General features: G+C 42.7%; 1 protein-coding gene across 3 annotated transcripts in view; it reads right to left on the reverse strand.

The window, feature by feature from the left end:
* armc2 (armadillo repeat containing 2) overlaps positions 1-15,114 on the reverse strand; it is a 28,541-nt gene extending 13,427 nt beyond the window's left edge. The window contains exons 1-14 of one of the 3 annotated variants that reach the window (XM_020496967.2): positions 14,666-14,949; positions 13,796-14,106; positions 13,618-13,690; positions 13,260-13,434; positions 13,128-13,178; positions 10,865-11,027; positions 8,380-8,453; positions 7,516-7,635; positions 4,893-5,077; positions 4,601-4,703; positions 3,060-3,283; positions 2,144-2,289; positions 1,645-1,744; positions 544-880 (exon numbers count right to left, since the gene is read on the reverse strand). In XM_020496967.2, the coding sequence (XP_020352556.1) occupies positions 544-880; positions 1,645-1,744; positions 2,144-2,289; positions 3,060-3,283; positions 4,601-4,703; positions 4,893-5,077; positions 7,516-7,635; positions 8,380-8,453; positions 10,865-11,027; positions 13,128-13,178; positions 13,260-13,434; positions 13,618-13,690; positions 13,796-14,007 (1,963 nt within the window). In that variant the 5' untranslated portion in view covers positions 14,008-14,106; positions 14,666-14,949. Of the gene's footprint in view, positions 1-543; positions 881-1,644; positions 1,745-2,143; positions 2,290-3,059; positions 3,284-4,600; positions 4,704-4,892; positions 5,078-7,515; positions 7,636-8,379; positions 8,454-10,864; positions 11,028-13,127; positions 13,179-13,259; positions 13,435-13,617; positions 13,691-13,795; positions 14,107-14,665 lie in introns of all 3 variants that reach the window. The other 2 variants (XM_020496969.2, XM_020496968.2) reach the window with 2 other exon arrangements.
* Between the last annotated feature and the right edge of the window lie 513 nt (positions 15,115-15,627).

Consider the following 15,627-nt stretch of genomic DNA (forward strand, 5'->3'; position numbering starts at 1 on the left):
TAACCACCTAGGAGTTTCACAAGAACCAACCCCAGGCTCTCAAGAGAACAGAACATTCTGCTCTCTCTGGCTCTTTTCTGCAAAAGGACCCAAACTGAAAAAGGATGTGCACAAAAAAAAAATCGAAAGAAAGAAGGCGAGAAATGGAAAAATGAAATAGGTGTTCGATATTTGTCACTTTTTCCCAGCACACAGGAAGCTGTGGTACCAAACAAGGACTGACTGTACAGAGTTTTACATTATAAAGGATTTGTACATTTTTATTCATCTGGTGACGGAGCACCTCAGGGCTAAACAAATCAAGTACTACTGTCTTGAGTGCTAGCTAGCTAGTTAGCTAACTAACTGACCCTAGTGAATAGAAAGATTCAGTACAACCAGGGACAATATGGAGATGGGAACATGATGGGGATGTTATGGGAATGTTATGGGATCATTTATGGTAATGTTATGGAGACATTATGAGAACATTATGGGGATGTTATGAGAAGATTATGGGGTCATATTTCAGCCTTACATTACCCTCAAAGTGCTGAAACTCACCCATTGTGTTCAGCAGGTAGTGTATTAGGTCTGTGTTAGCTGCCAGGGTCGGTCCCACTGCAGGGTGGATGGACATATTAGCCAGTACCCTGACCAGCTTCACCAGCACGTCCTTGCTCTCCCACCATCCCAAGAAAGGGGTGCAGGGGTTACAGGTGTCCCTGGCTGGAGGTGTGCGGGGTGTGTGTGCGGGCGGTGGGTCCCACCTCCCGTGGTAGGTGTGGTAGAGCCCTAGGAGCACGGACATACATCCCTCAGCCGTGAAGAGGTTCTTTCTGGCCTCACTGCTCCGAGACGTTAGGTTACCCAGAGTGAAGAGCAGACGCACCACCAGGTCCTGTGTGGAGGGGAGACAGAGGGAGGGGGCTTGAATGTGTTTCAGTGTAGTGTGTGTGTGTGTGCGCGCGTGTGTTATCCACATAAACACATACCTTGGTTACAGAGAATAACACAGTCATTTCTCCCATCAGATATGGCATTACATTCATTTACAATTTCTCCCCTACCACAGTGACAAGGACCGACAAATTACCCCAAAAGCAGAAGAAAATGTATACCACCACCTTTGTTTCTCAATCGCACACCGCCCCTCCCCTAAAGTGGGTGTCACAAACATCCTTCCCATTGCCCTAGAGTTACCCTAGTCCTGGCTGGGCTGACTGGCAAGTGTGGCTGGGATGGACTGGGCTGTACGGTACTGTACAGGCTGTCCTGTCAAAGGGCTATTCAGGACACAATGTGATCAACCATGTGTCTATGTGTATTAATGGGGGATATCTACTGTGTCTAGCATGTGTGTGCCCACTGTGTGTGTGTGCGTGTGTGTGTGTTAGCTTCCCTGCTGTGTGTTGTTTATTCCCTGGGTGATTTAGATCCTCCCCACCCAGTCTCCCTGAGGAAGGGCAGGATGACTTCCTCAATTTCTCCTGGGACGCTGATTAAAGTCAAAGCACACACACACACACTGCTGTAAATGTACTGGGACTTGGAGTACATAAACAACTTGCTCAAGGTAAACAGGCTTAGTCGATGAACAGTATAAACACTGGGAGTGAATAGGCTAATCTGCTTCCTATACCACAGTACACACACAGGGCTCACCTGTTTCCACTGGTGTTTGCTCAACAGTTCTATAAATAGTGTGTAGCAGCCCGGGGTCTGGGCCAGAACCAGGCAGCACTCAGAGTAGGAGGACAGTTTACTGGAGGACAGACAGAGGGACAATAAATAACACTGACCAGATAGACTCTCACTGGACAGTTTTACTAGAGGGATTGGTTTTATTGGCATTAGATGTGGAAATAGGGAGTGCTACATGGTTTTATAATCATTCACTGAGATAGTGAACTGTTCATTCATTTATAAGATAGGATGAACTGTAAATGTGTTTTTTTTAATGAGGAATAACAGTTCAGAGTGGCTGATGAAGTTGGGAAAAGTCTTTGAGACATATTTAACCATCACTTCATGTTTACAGACTAAAAAGAAATGCACAACATGCCCCATGTCCAATGGCATGAGGACTGTACTGTCCCACCCACAATGAAACAGTTGAATGTAAGTTTTGAGAGGTTTTAGGTGTACAGTGTGTGTGTGTTACCTGAACACCCTGGCAATGTTGGTGCAGATGTCCTGGTCTCCGTGGTGATGGCGCAGCACCAGGCACAGTTCTGCCAGGGTGCCGTGGGAGACGAAAAGGGGGCGGGACTCGGGGAGGTCAGCCAGGTTCCTCAGGGTTGCTGTCAACTGCAAGGGTCAGAAGTGGAGAGAGAAAGAGCGAGAGAGCATGTGAGGCAATGGCGATGTGATGAGAGCGGAACCAAGAGAACTGATGATTTATTGTAGATGGTCTTTGCCAGTTGCACCTGATGTAACAATATCTCCAGTAATCTTCAACCTTTTTGACAGAAGGAGCGGAAGTTATTCAAAGACCCTATAAATCACTCTATCGTGAAGGAAACTGATTTCCAACACTACACAGAGCGTTGCCAGCAGTAGCGCTGAAATGACAACACTCTCAGTTCCCTCTGACTACCAACAGCATAACAAGCAGCCAGACAGGCCGCCGCGTATCATTTCATATCAAATCATCTGCTAAACTCTAACTCAGGATGTTATCTTAATCAGTTAATCAGATTGAAGACGTTAAGTGGTGATTTTCTATAGAATGAAACATACTGTACTGTGGAGCAGAGCTGTGTGTGTTATGGCCCGAACAAATCAGAATATTATGGAGCAGCAGACAGAAACAAAAGCATAATTCCTAATAGCAGGAATCGGACAATTAAAAAGTTACCCTCACCAGAAATGAGAAGTTCCTTAAAACTGAATATTTCACATTTAGTTCCTTTTAATGTTTTGCTTGTTAAATAAAAAAAAAACTGAAACTGAAAAGTTAACTGTCCAGCTGTTCTTCAAATGTCGAGGAACTGCCTTTGACTGATTTGGAGTCAGCTCTACCGGGCCTTTACCATAGTGTTTATGTAACTGGTTCGGGGTATCTTCTACAATCTCACCTGTACATGGATGTGTCCTCTGATGGTGAACTGAGTGTGGTCAGGTTGGGACAGTGGGTGGAGCTTCTGTATGAGCAAGGTGGCCACACCCACACAGTCCTTGGCCAATAGGAGCCTGAGGAGGGCAGAGTTCCCTGAGAGGAACTTCAGAGTGCCCACACAGTACAACACAGCCTCCCCAGACACACCCACATCCTCACAGCGCAGCACACACAGCAGCGAATCTGGACATAATACAAAGTCACACTCACTTGTTAACACACATCAGTCCAACCTCACAACACGAGCTGCTTTTAATACAACCTTACACAGGTAAAAACAACATTCAAACATACAGTACCAACCAAAAGTTTGGACATACCTACTCATTCCAGGGTTTTTCTTAATTTTTACTATTTTCTACATTGTAGAATAATAGTGAAGACATCAAAACTATGAAATAACACATTGAATCAGGCAGTAACCCCAAAAATTGTTAAACAAATCCAAATATATTTTATATTTGAGATTCTTCAAAGTAGCAACCCTTTACCTTGATCACAGCTTGGCATTCTCTCAATCAGTTTCATGAGGTATGCTGGAATGCATTTAAATGAACAAGTGTGCCTTTTTAAAAGTTACTTTGTGGAATTTCTTTCCTTCTTAATCCGTTTGAGCCAATCAGTTGTGTTGTGACAAGGTAGGGGTGGTATACAGAAGATGGTCTTTTACCAAACAGGGCTAAGTCCATATTATGGCAAGAACAGCTCCAATAAGCTTCAGTCAATCTGGAAAAGTTCGAGAACTTTGAACGTGCAGTCGCAAAAACCATCAAGCACTATGATGAAACTGGCTCTCATGAGGACTGCCACAGGAAAGGAAGACTTGAGTAGGTGAACGGATTATCTCTGCATGTGTGGTTCCCACAGTGAAGTATGGAGGAGGAGGTATGATGGTGCTTTGCTGGTGACACTGTCTGTGATTTATTTAGAATTAAAAAGGCACTTAACCAGCATGGCTACCACAGCATTTTTCAGCAATACGCCATACCATCTGGTTTGCGCTTAGTGGGACTATAATTTGTTTTTCAACAGGACAATGACCCAACACACCTCCAGGCTGTGTAAGGGCTATTTAACCAAGAAGGAGAGTGATGGAGTGCTGCATCAGATGACCTGGCCTCCACAAATCACCTGACCTCAACCCATTTGAGATGGTTTGGGATGAGTTGGACCGCAGAGTAAAGGAAAAGCAGCCAACAAGTGCTCAGCATATGTGGGAACTCCTTCAAGACTTGGAGAAGCATTCCAGGTGAAGCTGGTTGAGAGAATGCCAAGAGTGTGCAAAGCTGTAAAGGGTGGCTACTTTGAAGAATCTCATAAAATATAGTTTGATTTGTTTAACACTTTTTTGTTTACTACATGATATTTCACAGTTTTGATGTCTTCACTACTATTCTACAATGTAGAAAATAATTAAATTAGTAGGTGTCCAAACTTTTGACTGGCACTGTATATAATTAACATTATACACACATACTGTTAAGTGTGTCAATGTGTTACCTATGATGGAGTTGTTCTGGAAGAGGATATCGTTGCTCTCACTGCGGCTGATCTTGAAGATGAGTTTACAGATGTTCAGCAGGTTTTTTCCACTGACGTTCAGCTGAACAACAAGTTATTAGACAAAAATAATTCTAACACATCAGCCAGGAACTTTACGCTGTTGCTTTGTACTAAGGATATCACCCAACAAAGCTAACTAAGGGCAGGTCTGTTTAAACTACTGTTGTGTATTAGGGGAAGGAAGAGATGGGAGAAATAGAATCATCATGAGGACATTGATTGTACTCACCTCAAGGGTGAGTTTGGCGAGCTGCAGGTTGAGTTGGGCGGAATTGAGGTCGATGAGGCAGAACAGCGCCCTGAGAAGCCCCGCTCTCTTCCTGCAACGCCGGCCCAGCATGCCTTGCTCTGCCAGGGCGCCATGGAGACAGTCACACGCGTCACACAGCCGCTCCACGGCATCCTCGGATCCACCTGAGGAGAGGCACATGATTAAGAAAAATATGTAAACTTAGATATACAGTGGGGCAAAAAAAGTATTTAAGTCAGCCACCAATTGTGCAAGTTCTCCCACTTAAAAAGATGAGAGAGGCCTGTAATTTTCATCATAGGTACACTTCAACTCTGACAGACAAAATTAGAAAAAAAATCCAGAAAATCACATTGTAGGATTTTTAATTAATTTATTTGCAAATGATGGTGGAAAATAAGTATTTGGTCACCTACAAACAAGCAAGATTTCTGGCTCTCACAGACATGTAACTTCTTCTTTAAGAGGCTCCTCTGTCCTCCACTCGTTACCTGTATTAATGGCAACGGTTTGAACTTGCTATCAATATAAAAGACACCTGTCCACAACCTCAAACAGTCACACTCCAAACCCCACTATGGCCAAGACCAAAGAGCTGTCAAAGGACACCAGAAACAAAATTTTAGACCTGCACCAGGCTGGGAAGACTGAATCTGCAATAGGTAAGCAGCTTGGTTTGAAGAAATCAACTGTGGGAGCAAGTATAAGGACATGGAAGACATATAAGACCACTGATAATCTCCCTTGATCTGGGGCTCCACGCAAGATCTCACCCCGTGGGGTCAAAATGATCACAAGAACGGTGACCAAAAATCCCAGAACGACACGGGGGGTACCTAGTGAATGACCTGCAGAGAGCTGGGACCAAAGTAACAAAGCCTACCATCAGTAACACACTACGCCGCCAGTGACTCAAATCCTGCAGTGCCAGACGTGTCCCCCTGCTTAAGCCAGTACATGTCCAGGCCCATCTGAAGTTTGCTAGAGAGCATTTGGATGATCCAGAAGAAGATTGGGAGAATGTCATATGGTCAGATGAAACCAAAATAGAACCTTTTGGTAAAAACTCAACTCGTCGTGTTTGGAGGACAAAGAATGCTGAGTTGCATCCAAAGAACACCATACCTACTGTGAAGCATGGGGGTGGAAACATCATGCTTTGGGGCTGTTTTTCTGCAAAGCGACCAGGACGACTGATCCGTGTAAAGGAAAGAATGAATGGGGCCATGTATCGTGAGATTTTGAGTGAAAACCTCCTTCCATCAGTAAGGGCATTGAAGATGAAACGTGGCTGGGTCTTTCAGTATGACAATGATCCCAAACACACCGCCCAGGCAATGAATTAGTGGCTTCGTAAGAAGCATTTCAAGGTCCCGGAGTGGCCTAGCCAGTCTCCAGATCTCAACCCCATAGAACATCTTTGGAGGGAGTTGAAAGTCCATGTTGCCCAGCAACAGCCCCAAAACATCACTGCTCTAGAGGAGATCTGCATGGAGGAATGGGCCAAAATACCAAGCAACAGTGTGTGAAAACCTTGTGAAGACTTACAGAAAACATTAACCTCTGTCATTGCCAACAAAAGGTATATAACAAAGTATTGAGATAAACTTTTGTTATTGACCAAATACTTATTTCCACCATAATTTGCAAATAAATTCATAAAAAATCCTACAATGTGATTTCTGGATTTTTTTTTCTCATTTTGTCTGTCATAGTTGAAGTGTACCTATGATGAAAATTACAGGCCTCTCATCTTTTTTAAGTGGGAGAACATGCACAATTGGTGGCTGACTTATATACTTTTTTGCCCCACTGTATTTGTGCAAATATACCACTGACATGCATTATTTATTCACATGCACACAGAGTTATGAGTTATGCACACATATGAAGTGAATATGCATGATTAACATCCTGTACATTACTGAGAGGAAAAGAGAGGGTGGGGTGCTTTTCCAGGTAAAATATATATGTTTTCCTTCTGTCTAAAAAATATGGCCAATTTCCTCTTTCCAGAAAGGTTGGCCACACACTCGACTCAACATATTGCAATATCACAGGCAATCTGAAATGCATGAGCCAGGAGGTACTTGGTACAATAAATATTTCAAAAGTGTTAAAATATTTACAGACCTAGAATTCATTTTGCGGTAGTCAGACTGCAAAGTCAAACTAGGAGAATTCTGAAGGGATGCCAAACACAACACTAGTTTGTTTTGCTTTCTTCAACCGTTAAAATGGCTCCGTGTTAACTTTCTTCATGTGTGTGTTTTTCTACCAACACTGATCTATTTTTATTAACTTACATATTAGCATGAAAAGGAAATCAGCTGAATAGCACATGAGAAACTATATTCAAATCACAGGATAAACTTAATTTCAGTCCTGTTATCACAATATCTGCCCAGTTCGCAAAAAGTCTAAATTATTTGTGCATTTACGAAAGAGGTGCTTTTTGTACAGGACAACATAGATGCATTAGGGAAAGAATTGCAATCCAACACTGTCCAATCATCATTGTCCTATATTGAGAAGAATGTTATGTGACTAACATCTGTTTGTACTTTTGTTTGGGGTTCATTTATAGCAAACAGAACACTACCTGCAGCGATGGACTCCAGCTCTTGCAACAGAGGGAAAATCTTAACATTCCACACCACTGATTCGTCCTCAGCCTCCTGGCTGGCTGGTCTGTCTCCGTTGCCTAACTCTGTTCCTAACTCTGACACAGAAACAAGGAGACGGAAAGGGAAGAAAGAAAAACAGACAATTAATGCCTCAAAGCTCAACTTGGTGCAAGAGGGCTGAGTATAGTTCACAAGTTCAGCTTCTTAAAATAAATCGCTCTCCAGGAAGTTTAATGCCGGTAATGAAAGGTCACCATTCGGATCTATAGTTCCTCTGATTTGTGTGTGTACTTGCGTGCATGTGAATATTTGCATATCTGTATGCCTGGCTGCCTGGTGCAGTGGTGGTGCAGGAAGTGGTGGCTACAGACCAACAGCCATTAGTTGCTGCTTACAGAAAGTGTGTGAGTGAGGCCTTTCAGCAACAACACCCTGCATGATCAAAGTGTGACACATTGTTAAGCTCTCACAGTTGAGAGGAAAGAAAGGTGTTTATGCTGGAGATGAGATTAACATTAAATTCTTGGTTCTTTTCATTTAGCAGCTTAATATATCCTCAACCAGTATGTAGACATCAAACCAACTATGACTTTGATTTAAGCTCAAATAAAATAAAACATCCTTCAAAGTCAGGGTGACACACATCTACAGCCAACCAACCTGGATGGTAGATTTAACAATAGGTTTAACAATTGGCCTGGTGTAGGCTACCTTCGCAGGCTCTGTTGGTTCGCTGCTGGACATATAAGCCCTTAGTTGATCCTAACGTACAGTTAGAACTATATGGTTCAGTAAACTATTGAACTAAGCTAGTATTCACTTAGTGAATCAGGACTAACCTGTTCTGGCCCCGGCTCCTGCTCCTTTGCCTGGTCTAATAGATGAGTCAACACCACCATGGAACCTGAGTCCACTGCAATTTGACATAAACACACACAAGATGTCTTTACCAAAATGGTGGCTGAGAACCTATTAGGTCTTGGCTGATTAACTATTGTTAACTGAGATGTAAGACATTTTCAAAGATGGGTCACTCACAGTGCATAATACTGTAGTTTGGAAACGACTGGTTGTATTGCTAGATACATGGGGCGGTAGGGTAGCCTAGTTGTTAGAGCGTTGGACTAATAACCGGAAGGTTGCAAGTTCAAATCCCCGAGCTGTCATTCTGCCCCTGAACAGGCAGTTAACCCACTGTTCCTAGGCCGTCATTGAAAATAAGAATTTGTTCTTAACTGACTTGCCTAGTTAAATAAAGGTAAAATAAAATATGTGACCAGTTCCTTCAGCCACCACTTGGTGTCCCCATTGCAACAAGAACTCAGACCACAGCTTTGTGGTTAAAGCCATTCATGTGACTTTACTCACCAATCAGTTTCAGTTAGAGAACAGACAGTAACAACCATAACATGCTGTTTTAATCTGCACTGTTCCCGTTCACTGTCTGTTTGTTGTCATTGATGTTCAAATTGATTTTTACAATGCTATAATGTCCCTACTATAAGTAAAATTCTGCATGGAACTTAAAACTCCCTCAAGGGCATCTAAAGCATCTATTGGATGACTTACGGACAGTACTGAGGCTGGTTCACAGGGCATAGACTAGATCAGAAGACACAAAAGCCCCGGAGAGCAGAGGTGAATGTTATTCTACATTTCAGAGAGAGAGAGAAAAAGAGGGAGATGCACAAATACACATGGAGAGAGAGACAGAAAGAGTGAGGGAGCGAGAGAGAGTGGGAGAGAGGGGTCATGGGGTCTGTGTGATAGGATTAGGGCCTGATAATAGGGCCTCTGTGTGTGATAGTGCATTCTCAGAGACATGATCTCATCTGTGTCTTGGGCCTGGGCAGGGTCTAGCCAATGGACAGCAGACAGTCAGTCAGTCCCAGCAGAGACACTGCTATGCTGCTGCCAGCCATGCCCAGATGGGCACCCAAATCTAATAGACATCCATTTGGAGCTATAAAGCCCAGGCTTATTGGAGAAAAAGAAGCAGCCAATGTCTAATCTCTCACTCTTCATCTCTCACTCACTTTTTTTTTCTCCATTTCTTCAGCATGCACTACATACTCCAACTTTAAATCTTTCACTCTGTAGATCAATTTGTTATATCAATCTCCTTCGCTCTCACCCTTGGCTCAAACCCTCACTCTCCCTTTTCTGTTGCTTTCTATCCCCCTCTCTCTAAGATGGGTTGGTCTAAGTTCTGAAAAGGATTCCTGGCTTGGATTTTTGGTTCTCAGTAAACCTGTGGGGATCTTGGTTTCTAAGTAAAAGTGTTTAATGGTTGTTCGCCAGCAGCTATAGCTAATCGATGGAAAGGATGGGTTTTAATGACAGGCCCATCCTCAAGCCTGGAGTTATGCCTACGTAACTAACATTCTCCTGATGAGGTCAGTAGAAAGAAACAGTGTTCTAGCCTCTACTGACTGTGGAGGTATAAGGCTGACCAGTCAGTGATGGTGATAACAGATAGATAGACCTAGTTTATTAGGAAGGGCTTTGGCTGAGAAGGTAGTTTGGGTGGGGAAACTAGGATCCCTTTGCATCCAGGGATTCCCAAACTCGGTCCTGGGGCCTCCCATAGGTGCACGTTTTGGTTTTTGCCCTAGTACTACACAACTGATTCACAACTGATTCAAATCAACCCATCATCCAGCTAAGATTATTTGAATCAGCTGTCTAGTGCTTGGGCAAAAACCAAAATGTGCACCCATGGGAGGCCCCAAGTCAGAGTTTGGGAAATCCTGCTTAAAGACAGATACCTGACCTGAATAATGAGGTTGACTTATTAGGCCTAGATGGGGGTAGCTAAAAGGTTATATAATATTTTATAACACTTAGGAGAAATTCATGAAATACCTTGAATAAACATGAAGGCATTCTGAGAACCAAAATGAGTGAGAAAGCAGAGGAGGTGGGGGTGCGTAGTTAAAGTCCTTTGAATTGGACACACTGAAGGTGTGACAAAGAGTGTGGCGAAGGCCAAGGGCCGGGGATGTGAAATGTAAGAATAGGAGGTATAATTCACCACTATGCAGTACTGGTGACATGGAATCCATTGTGAGGCCAATAAATCTACACTTATTCGCTTACTTTCACCTAGGTCAAAAAAGAGGCAGAGTGAGGAATGGAGGGAGGGTGAGAGAGAAAGGAGGATAGAGAGAGAGGGAGGAGAGAGAAATAGGAGGAGTAAAACAGTAAGAAAAATTCAAGAAAAAAAAGATGGAAAAAAGAGAGACGAGGATAGAAAGAAACGAGGATATGGAGGAAAGAGAGAACAAGGAGTGAAATGTAGAGAAATGTACAGGCATACAGTACCTTACACTGTTGGTCCTGGGTGGGGCAGGTTTCGAGGGTCCTCCACTATCATTGTCTCTCCTCTCTCGATCAGTAGTCTCAACATAAAGGGCTCTCCTGCCTCTTCCCTTAGCTGACAGCTCTCTCTGCTCTGGGCTGGAGACTGAATTTACACTCTCCCTTACTACAAACACAGTACAATTAAGAGCTATTATAGTTACTGGATACTAGTGTTCATTCTGAACACCCCTTAACGTTTTCACCATCTTTTCAGATATTGTGTTTTGATTTGGTGAAAGATTAGAAAATTGATGTTTAGAAAATGTACAAATAACCCCATTTTACAGTCATTTTAGCTTTTCCCAAAAGCGTTATAATACAGTAAGTAAAGAATGACAGCAAGCAAATGTGCAAAAAAAGAAGACTAAACCCCAAGGCAACCAGCTACAGTGAATTATGCTTTCCACCTCAACCACCCCAGTGGTAATGTAAAGCAGGTATAATGTCCTCCTGTGAATAGCTCCATTCATTTCCCTTTGGGAGAAGCGCTGTTCCAGCCTTCTGCCTGTAAACATGGTTTAATAAAAAAATGACTAGCAGGCCACGCGCTGAGATATTTACTTACAATAATAGTGTTAATGGTTTGCTTATTGCAACCATCCCTCTATCTCCCCCTCGCTTTAAAAAACCCAAACATGCAACTCTCTCTATATATATACAGTTGAAGTGGGAAGTTTTACATACGCTAAGGTTGGAGTCATTAAAACATATTTTTTCAACCATTCCACAAATTTCTTGTCAACAAACTATAGTTTTGGCAAGTCAGTTAGGACATCTACTTTGTGCATGGAACAAGACATTTTTCCAACAATTGTTTGCAGATAGATTATTTCACTTATAATTCACTGTATCACAATTCCGGTGGGTCAGAAGTTTACATACACTAAGTTGACTGGGCCTTTAAACAGCTTGGAAAATTCCAGGAAATTATGTCATGGCTTTAGAAGTTTCTGATATGTTAATTGACATAATTTGAGTCAATTGGAGGTGTACCTGTGGATGTATTTCAAGGTCTACCTTCAAACTCAGTGCCTCTTTGTTTGACATCATGGGAAAATCAAAATAAATCAGCCAAGAAATTGTAGACCTCCACAAGTCTGGGTCATCCTTGGGAGCAATTTCCAAACGCCTGAAGGTACCACATCTGTACAAACAATAGTACGCAGGTATAAACACCATGGGACCACACAGCCGTCATGCCGCTCAGGAAGGGGACGCGTTCTGTCTCCTAGAGATGAACGTACTTTGGTGCGAAAAGTGAAAATCAATCCCAGAACAACAGCAAAGGACCTTGTGAAGATGCTGGAGGAAACAGGTACAAAAGCATCTATATCCACAGTCAAACGAGTCCTATATCGACATAACCTGAAAAGGTAGCTCAGCAAGGAAGAAGCCACTGCTCCAAATCCGCCATAAAAAAGCCAGACTACGGATTGCAACTGCACATGGGGACAAAGATCATACTTTTTGGAGAAATAATGAAACAAACATAGAACTTTTTGGCCATAAAGACCATCGTTATGTTTGGAGGAAAAAGGGGGAGGCTTGCAAGCCGAACAACAACATCCCAACCGTGAAGCATGGGGGTGGCAGCATCATGTTGTGGGGGTGCTTTGCTACAGGAGGGACTGGTGCACTTCACAAAATAGATGGCATCACGAGGAAGGAGAATTTGGTGGATATATTGAAGCAACATCACAAGACATCACAAGACAAGCTTGGTCGCAAAATGGGTCTTCCAAATGGACAATGAGTTGTGGCAAAATGGCTTAAATACAGCAAAGTCAAGGTATTGGAGTGGCCATGACAAAGCCCTGACCTCAAGCCTACAGAACATTTGTGGGAAGAACTGAAAAAGCATGTGAAAGGAAGAAGGTATACAAACACGACTCAGTTACAGCAGCTCTGTCAGGAGGAATGTGCCAAAATTTACCCAATTTATTGTGGGAAGCTTGTGGAAGACTTCCCAAAACGTTTGGCAATGCCTGACCTGCTGGGAATGTGATGAAAGAAATAAAAGCTGAAATAAATCATTCTTTCCACTATATTCTGACATTTCACATTCTTAATAAAGTAGTGATCCTAACTGACCTAAGACAGGGAATTTCTACTTGGATTAAATGTCAGGAATTGTAAAAAACAAACAGAGTTTAAACGTATTTGGATAAGGTGTAGGTAAACTTCCGACTTCAACTATATGTGTGTGTGTGTGTGTGTATATCACCTCCAATCTCTCCATCGCTTTTGCAATTTTGTCTCTCCCTTCTTAGACTTCCTAATAAAATACAAAAAACTACATCTCAGCCCTCTTTTTCCTCGCTCTTCATCTCTTTCCTTTCTCTCCATCTCTCCTTACCTTCTGTTGGACGTGCCACAGGTGGGAGTGTTGTCAGAAAGCCAGCTCTAAAAAGGCGTGCCCTTGCCCCCACCGCCCCCCTCTTCAGCTCCAGGGGGTCAGAGGGGGGTTTGGGGAGGGCCATGGGGCTGACGGGATCTGGGTCCTCATCCTGGGCCACTGGCAACCTGGGCTTCTGGTAGGCCATAAACATTACTTCATCATTAAAGGGACCAAACACTGATTTAGTGTGTGTTGTCTTCAGCTGATCAGAACGATACACTAAGGCTTTCCAAGACCCCCAAGTTCACAAGGATACACACAGATTAATGTACTGTACAAGAGTGAGGATATGAAATGTACAGTGAGGAGAACCCACATGTTCCAGAGGAGACAGGCGAGTTCCAGAACCCGGTCTGGAGTCTGGCGCTTCAAAGTTCAGAGCGTAGAGGCTGAAAGAAAAAAAAAGACCATGTTCATTCAGTACACTGTATGGATGTGACACTAGACTACTGCTAGGGGGGTTATAATATAGGGTGTTTAACCAGATCCTTAACCTGAATGTAGAGGGAGGTCGACTGTCTTGGGTTCGAGAGGTCTCTCCAAACAGCTGTCTGTGGTTGTCTCGAGGGGTAAAAGGTCGCTGGGTGCGCAGGGTCCTCAGAGAGTGCCTAGCCTCGGTGACGATCTCTGCGCTGGTCTTCCTCCGAGGGTCAGGGTTCAGGGTGAAAGGGCTGTGTTTCTCATGCTTCCTCTCCAAAGAAGACATTTTGTGATGGTTGTTGCCAGCAGGATCAGGGATGAGGTCAGGAGAATTACTTTATGAGAATGATTTCATCACTGAAGTGGGTTTTGCCTGGGTGTATTACTGAAGAGGAAGAGGCGGTGAAATGATGAGGAAACCTATTCATCATTCACAAAAGCTATTTACTATATTATATATATATATATATGGGTGAATAATAAACACAGTATTTTAAGCCATTGCAGAAACAGGCACCAAAAATGCATCTGAGTAAAGCAAGCAAAACGGCATAAAAAACTGTAGACTGATATGAAGAGTTATACAGAGGCTTGTTGTAAATGAGAAAGTGTGCGCGTCCTCGCTAAGTAACCATGGTAACCGAGAACAGCGGAGGTAGCAAGCGTTTGACTTAGTGACAACAAACCGGAGTGGCTAAAAGTAACAGAAATTGTGTACAGAAACGAACAAATGAAATGTTAATCTATGATACACTCTGAATTTTTCAACCGATAACACTACCAGGAATACTCACCGTGAATTGGTATCATAAACTAAATACCTCGGGAGAGGTGTCAAAAACAAAGCATGCTAGCCAGTTCAAATGCTTTGGATAACGTTAGCATCAGCTGGCAGATTTAGGAAATTTAAATCAATTGAATTCTTATTACTAAAATAAACTTACCGTCTACTGGTGATCACCTTTAAAATGAATGGCCGATTTTGCGATGACACTTCTAGCTACAGCAAAACAGGGAAATGCATTGCTTTTCAAGTTTGATGCAAGTGAGTTTGTAGAGGTTGCAGGCAAACGACTGCCTGACGTCATCGAGTCTCGGGCACGAGCCTTACCGTCAGTTTGTGTCCAGCATTAGTCCAGGTGAGTCCCTCAACATCTCCACCGTTTTTTCGGTACAACATTTGCATTTTTGACATTTTAACAAGTCAGTTGCATCACACCATCACATAGGCTATCATGTCATACATCACTGAATAATCATTTTTACCTGTAACCAGGGATGATAACCAATTGTGTGTGTTGAATTTTGCCGAAATGTCAGTTTTCCTCATCTGTCATTAAATGAAACGGTGCTCTGTATTTAAGCGATCTTTAAAATGGACATTGTGTTGTTTGTCACATTGTTATCTTTTTTTATATGTCCTTCCCATTGCTTTAAATTATTTAAACCCAGACGTAAACTGCTTAAACCAATAGCCAACTACATTTTCCACATCCCACCGACATTACATTCTGGTTAGTATTCAGAATGAGGAATTGATTTATAACAATAACCATCCATTGAGTTGTTGTTAAGAGAATGAGCAGGCTTTCAACTGAACAGGCTGCCCTGATTCCTAATTAAACTGCCTTAATTTTGCTGGACCCCAGGAAGAGTAGGTGCTGCTTTGGCAGGGATCCATAAATTATACAAATACACCCTCTGGCTAAATTAAAAAATCAGTATTAATGTGTCGGCCGCTATGAATCAACCATCTCCTCTTTCTCACTGGCACATTAAACCGCTGCTGACGCTTATGCGCATAATTAAGTATAGAAAACTGGTAAAGCTTGACTTAGAGTACAGATACAGTATTTAAAGACTTAGACTGTCTCAGTCTGCCACAGACATTTAAGTTTGGCCATTA

Source organism: Oncorhynchus kisutch, linkage group LG12 (assembly GCF_002021735.2).
Source record: "Oncorhynchus kisutch isolate 150728-3 linkage group LG12, Okis_V2, whole genome shotgun sequence".
NCBI classification, from domain to species: Eukaryota; Metazoa; Chordata; class Actinopteri; order Salmoniformes; family Salmonidae; genus Oncorhynchus; species Oncorhynchus kisutch.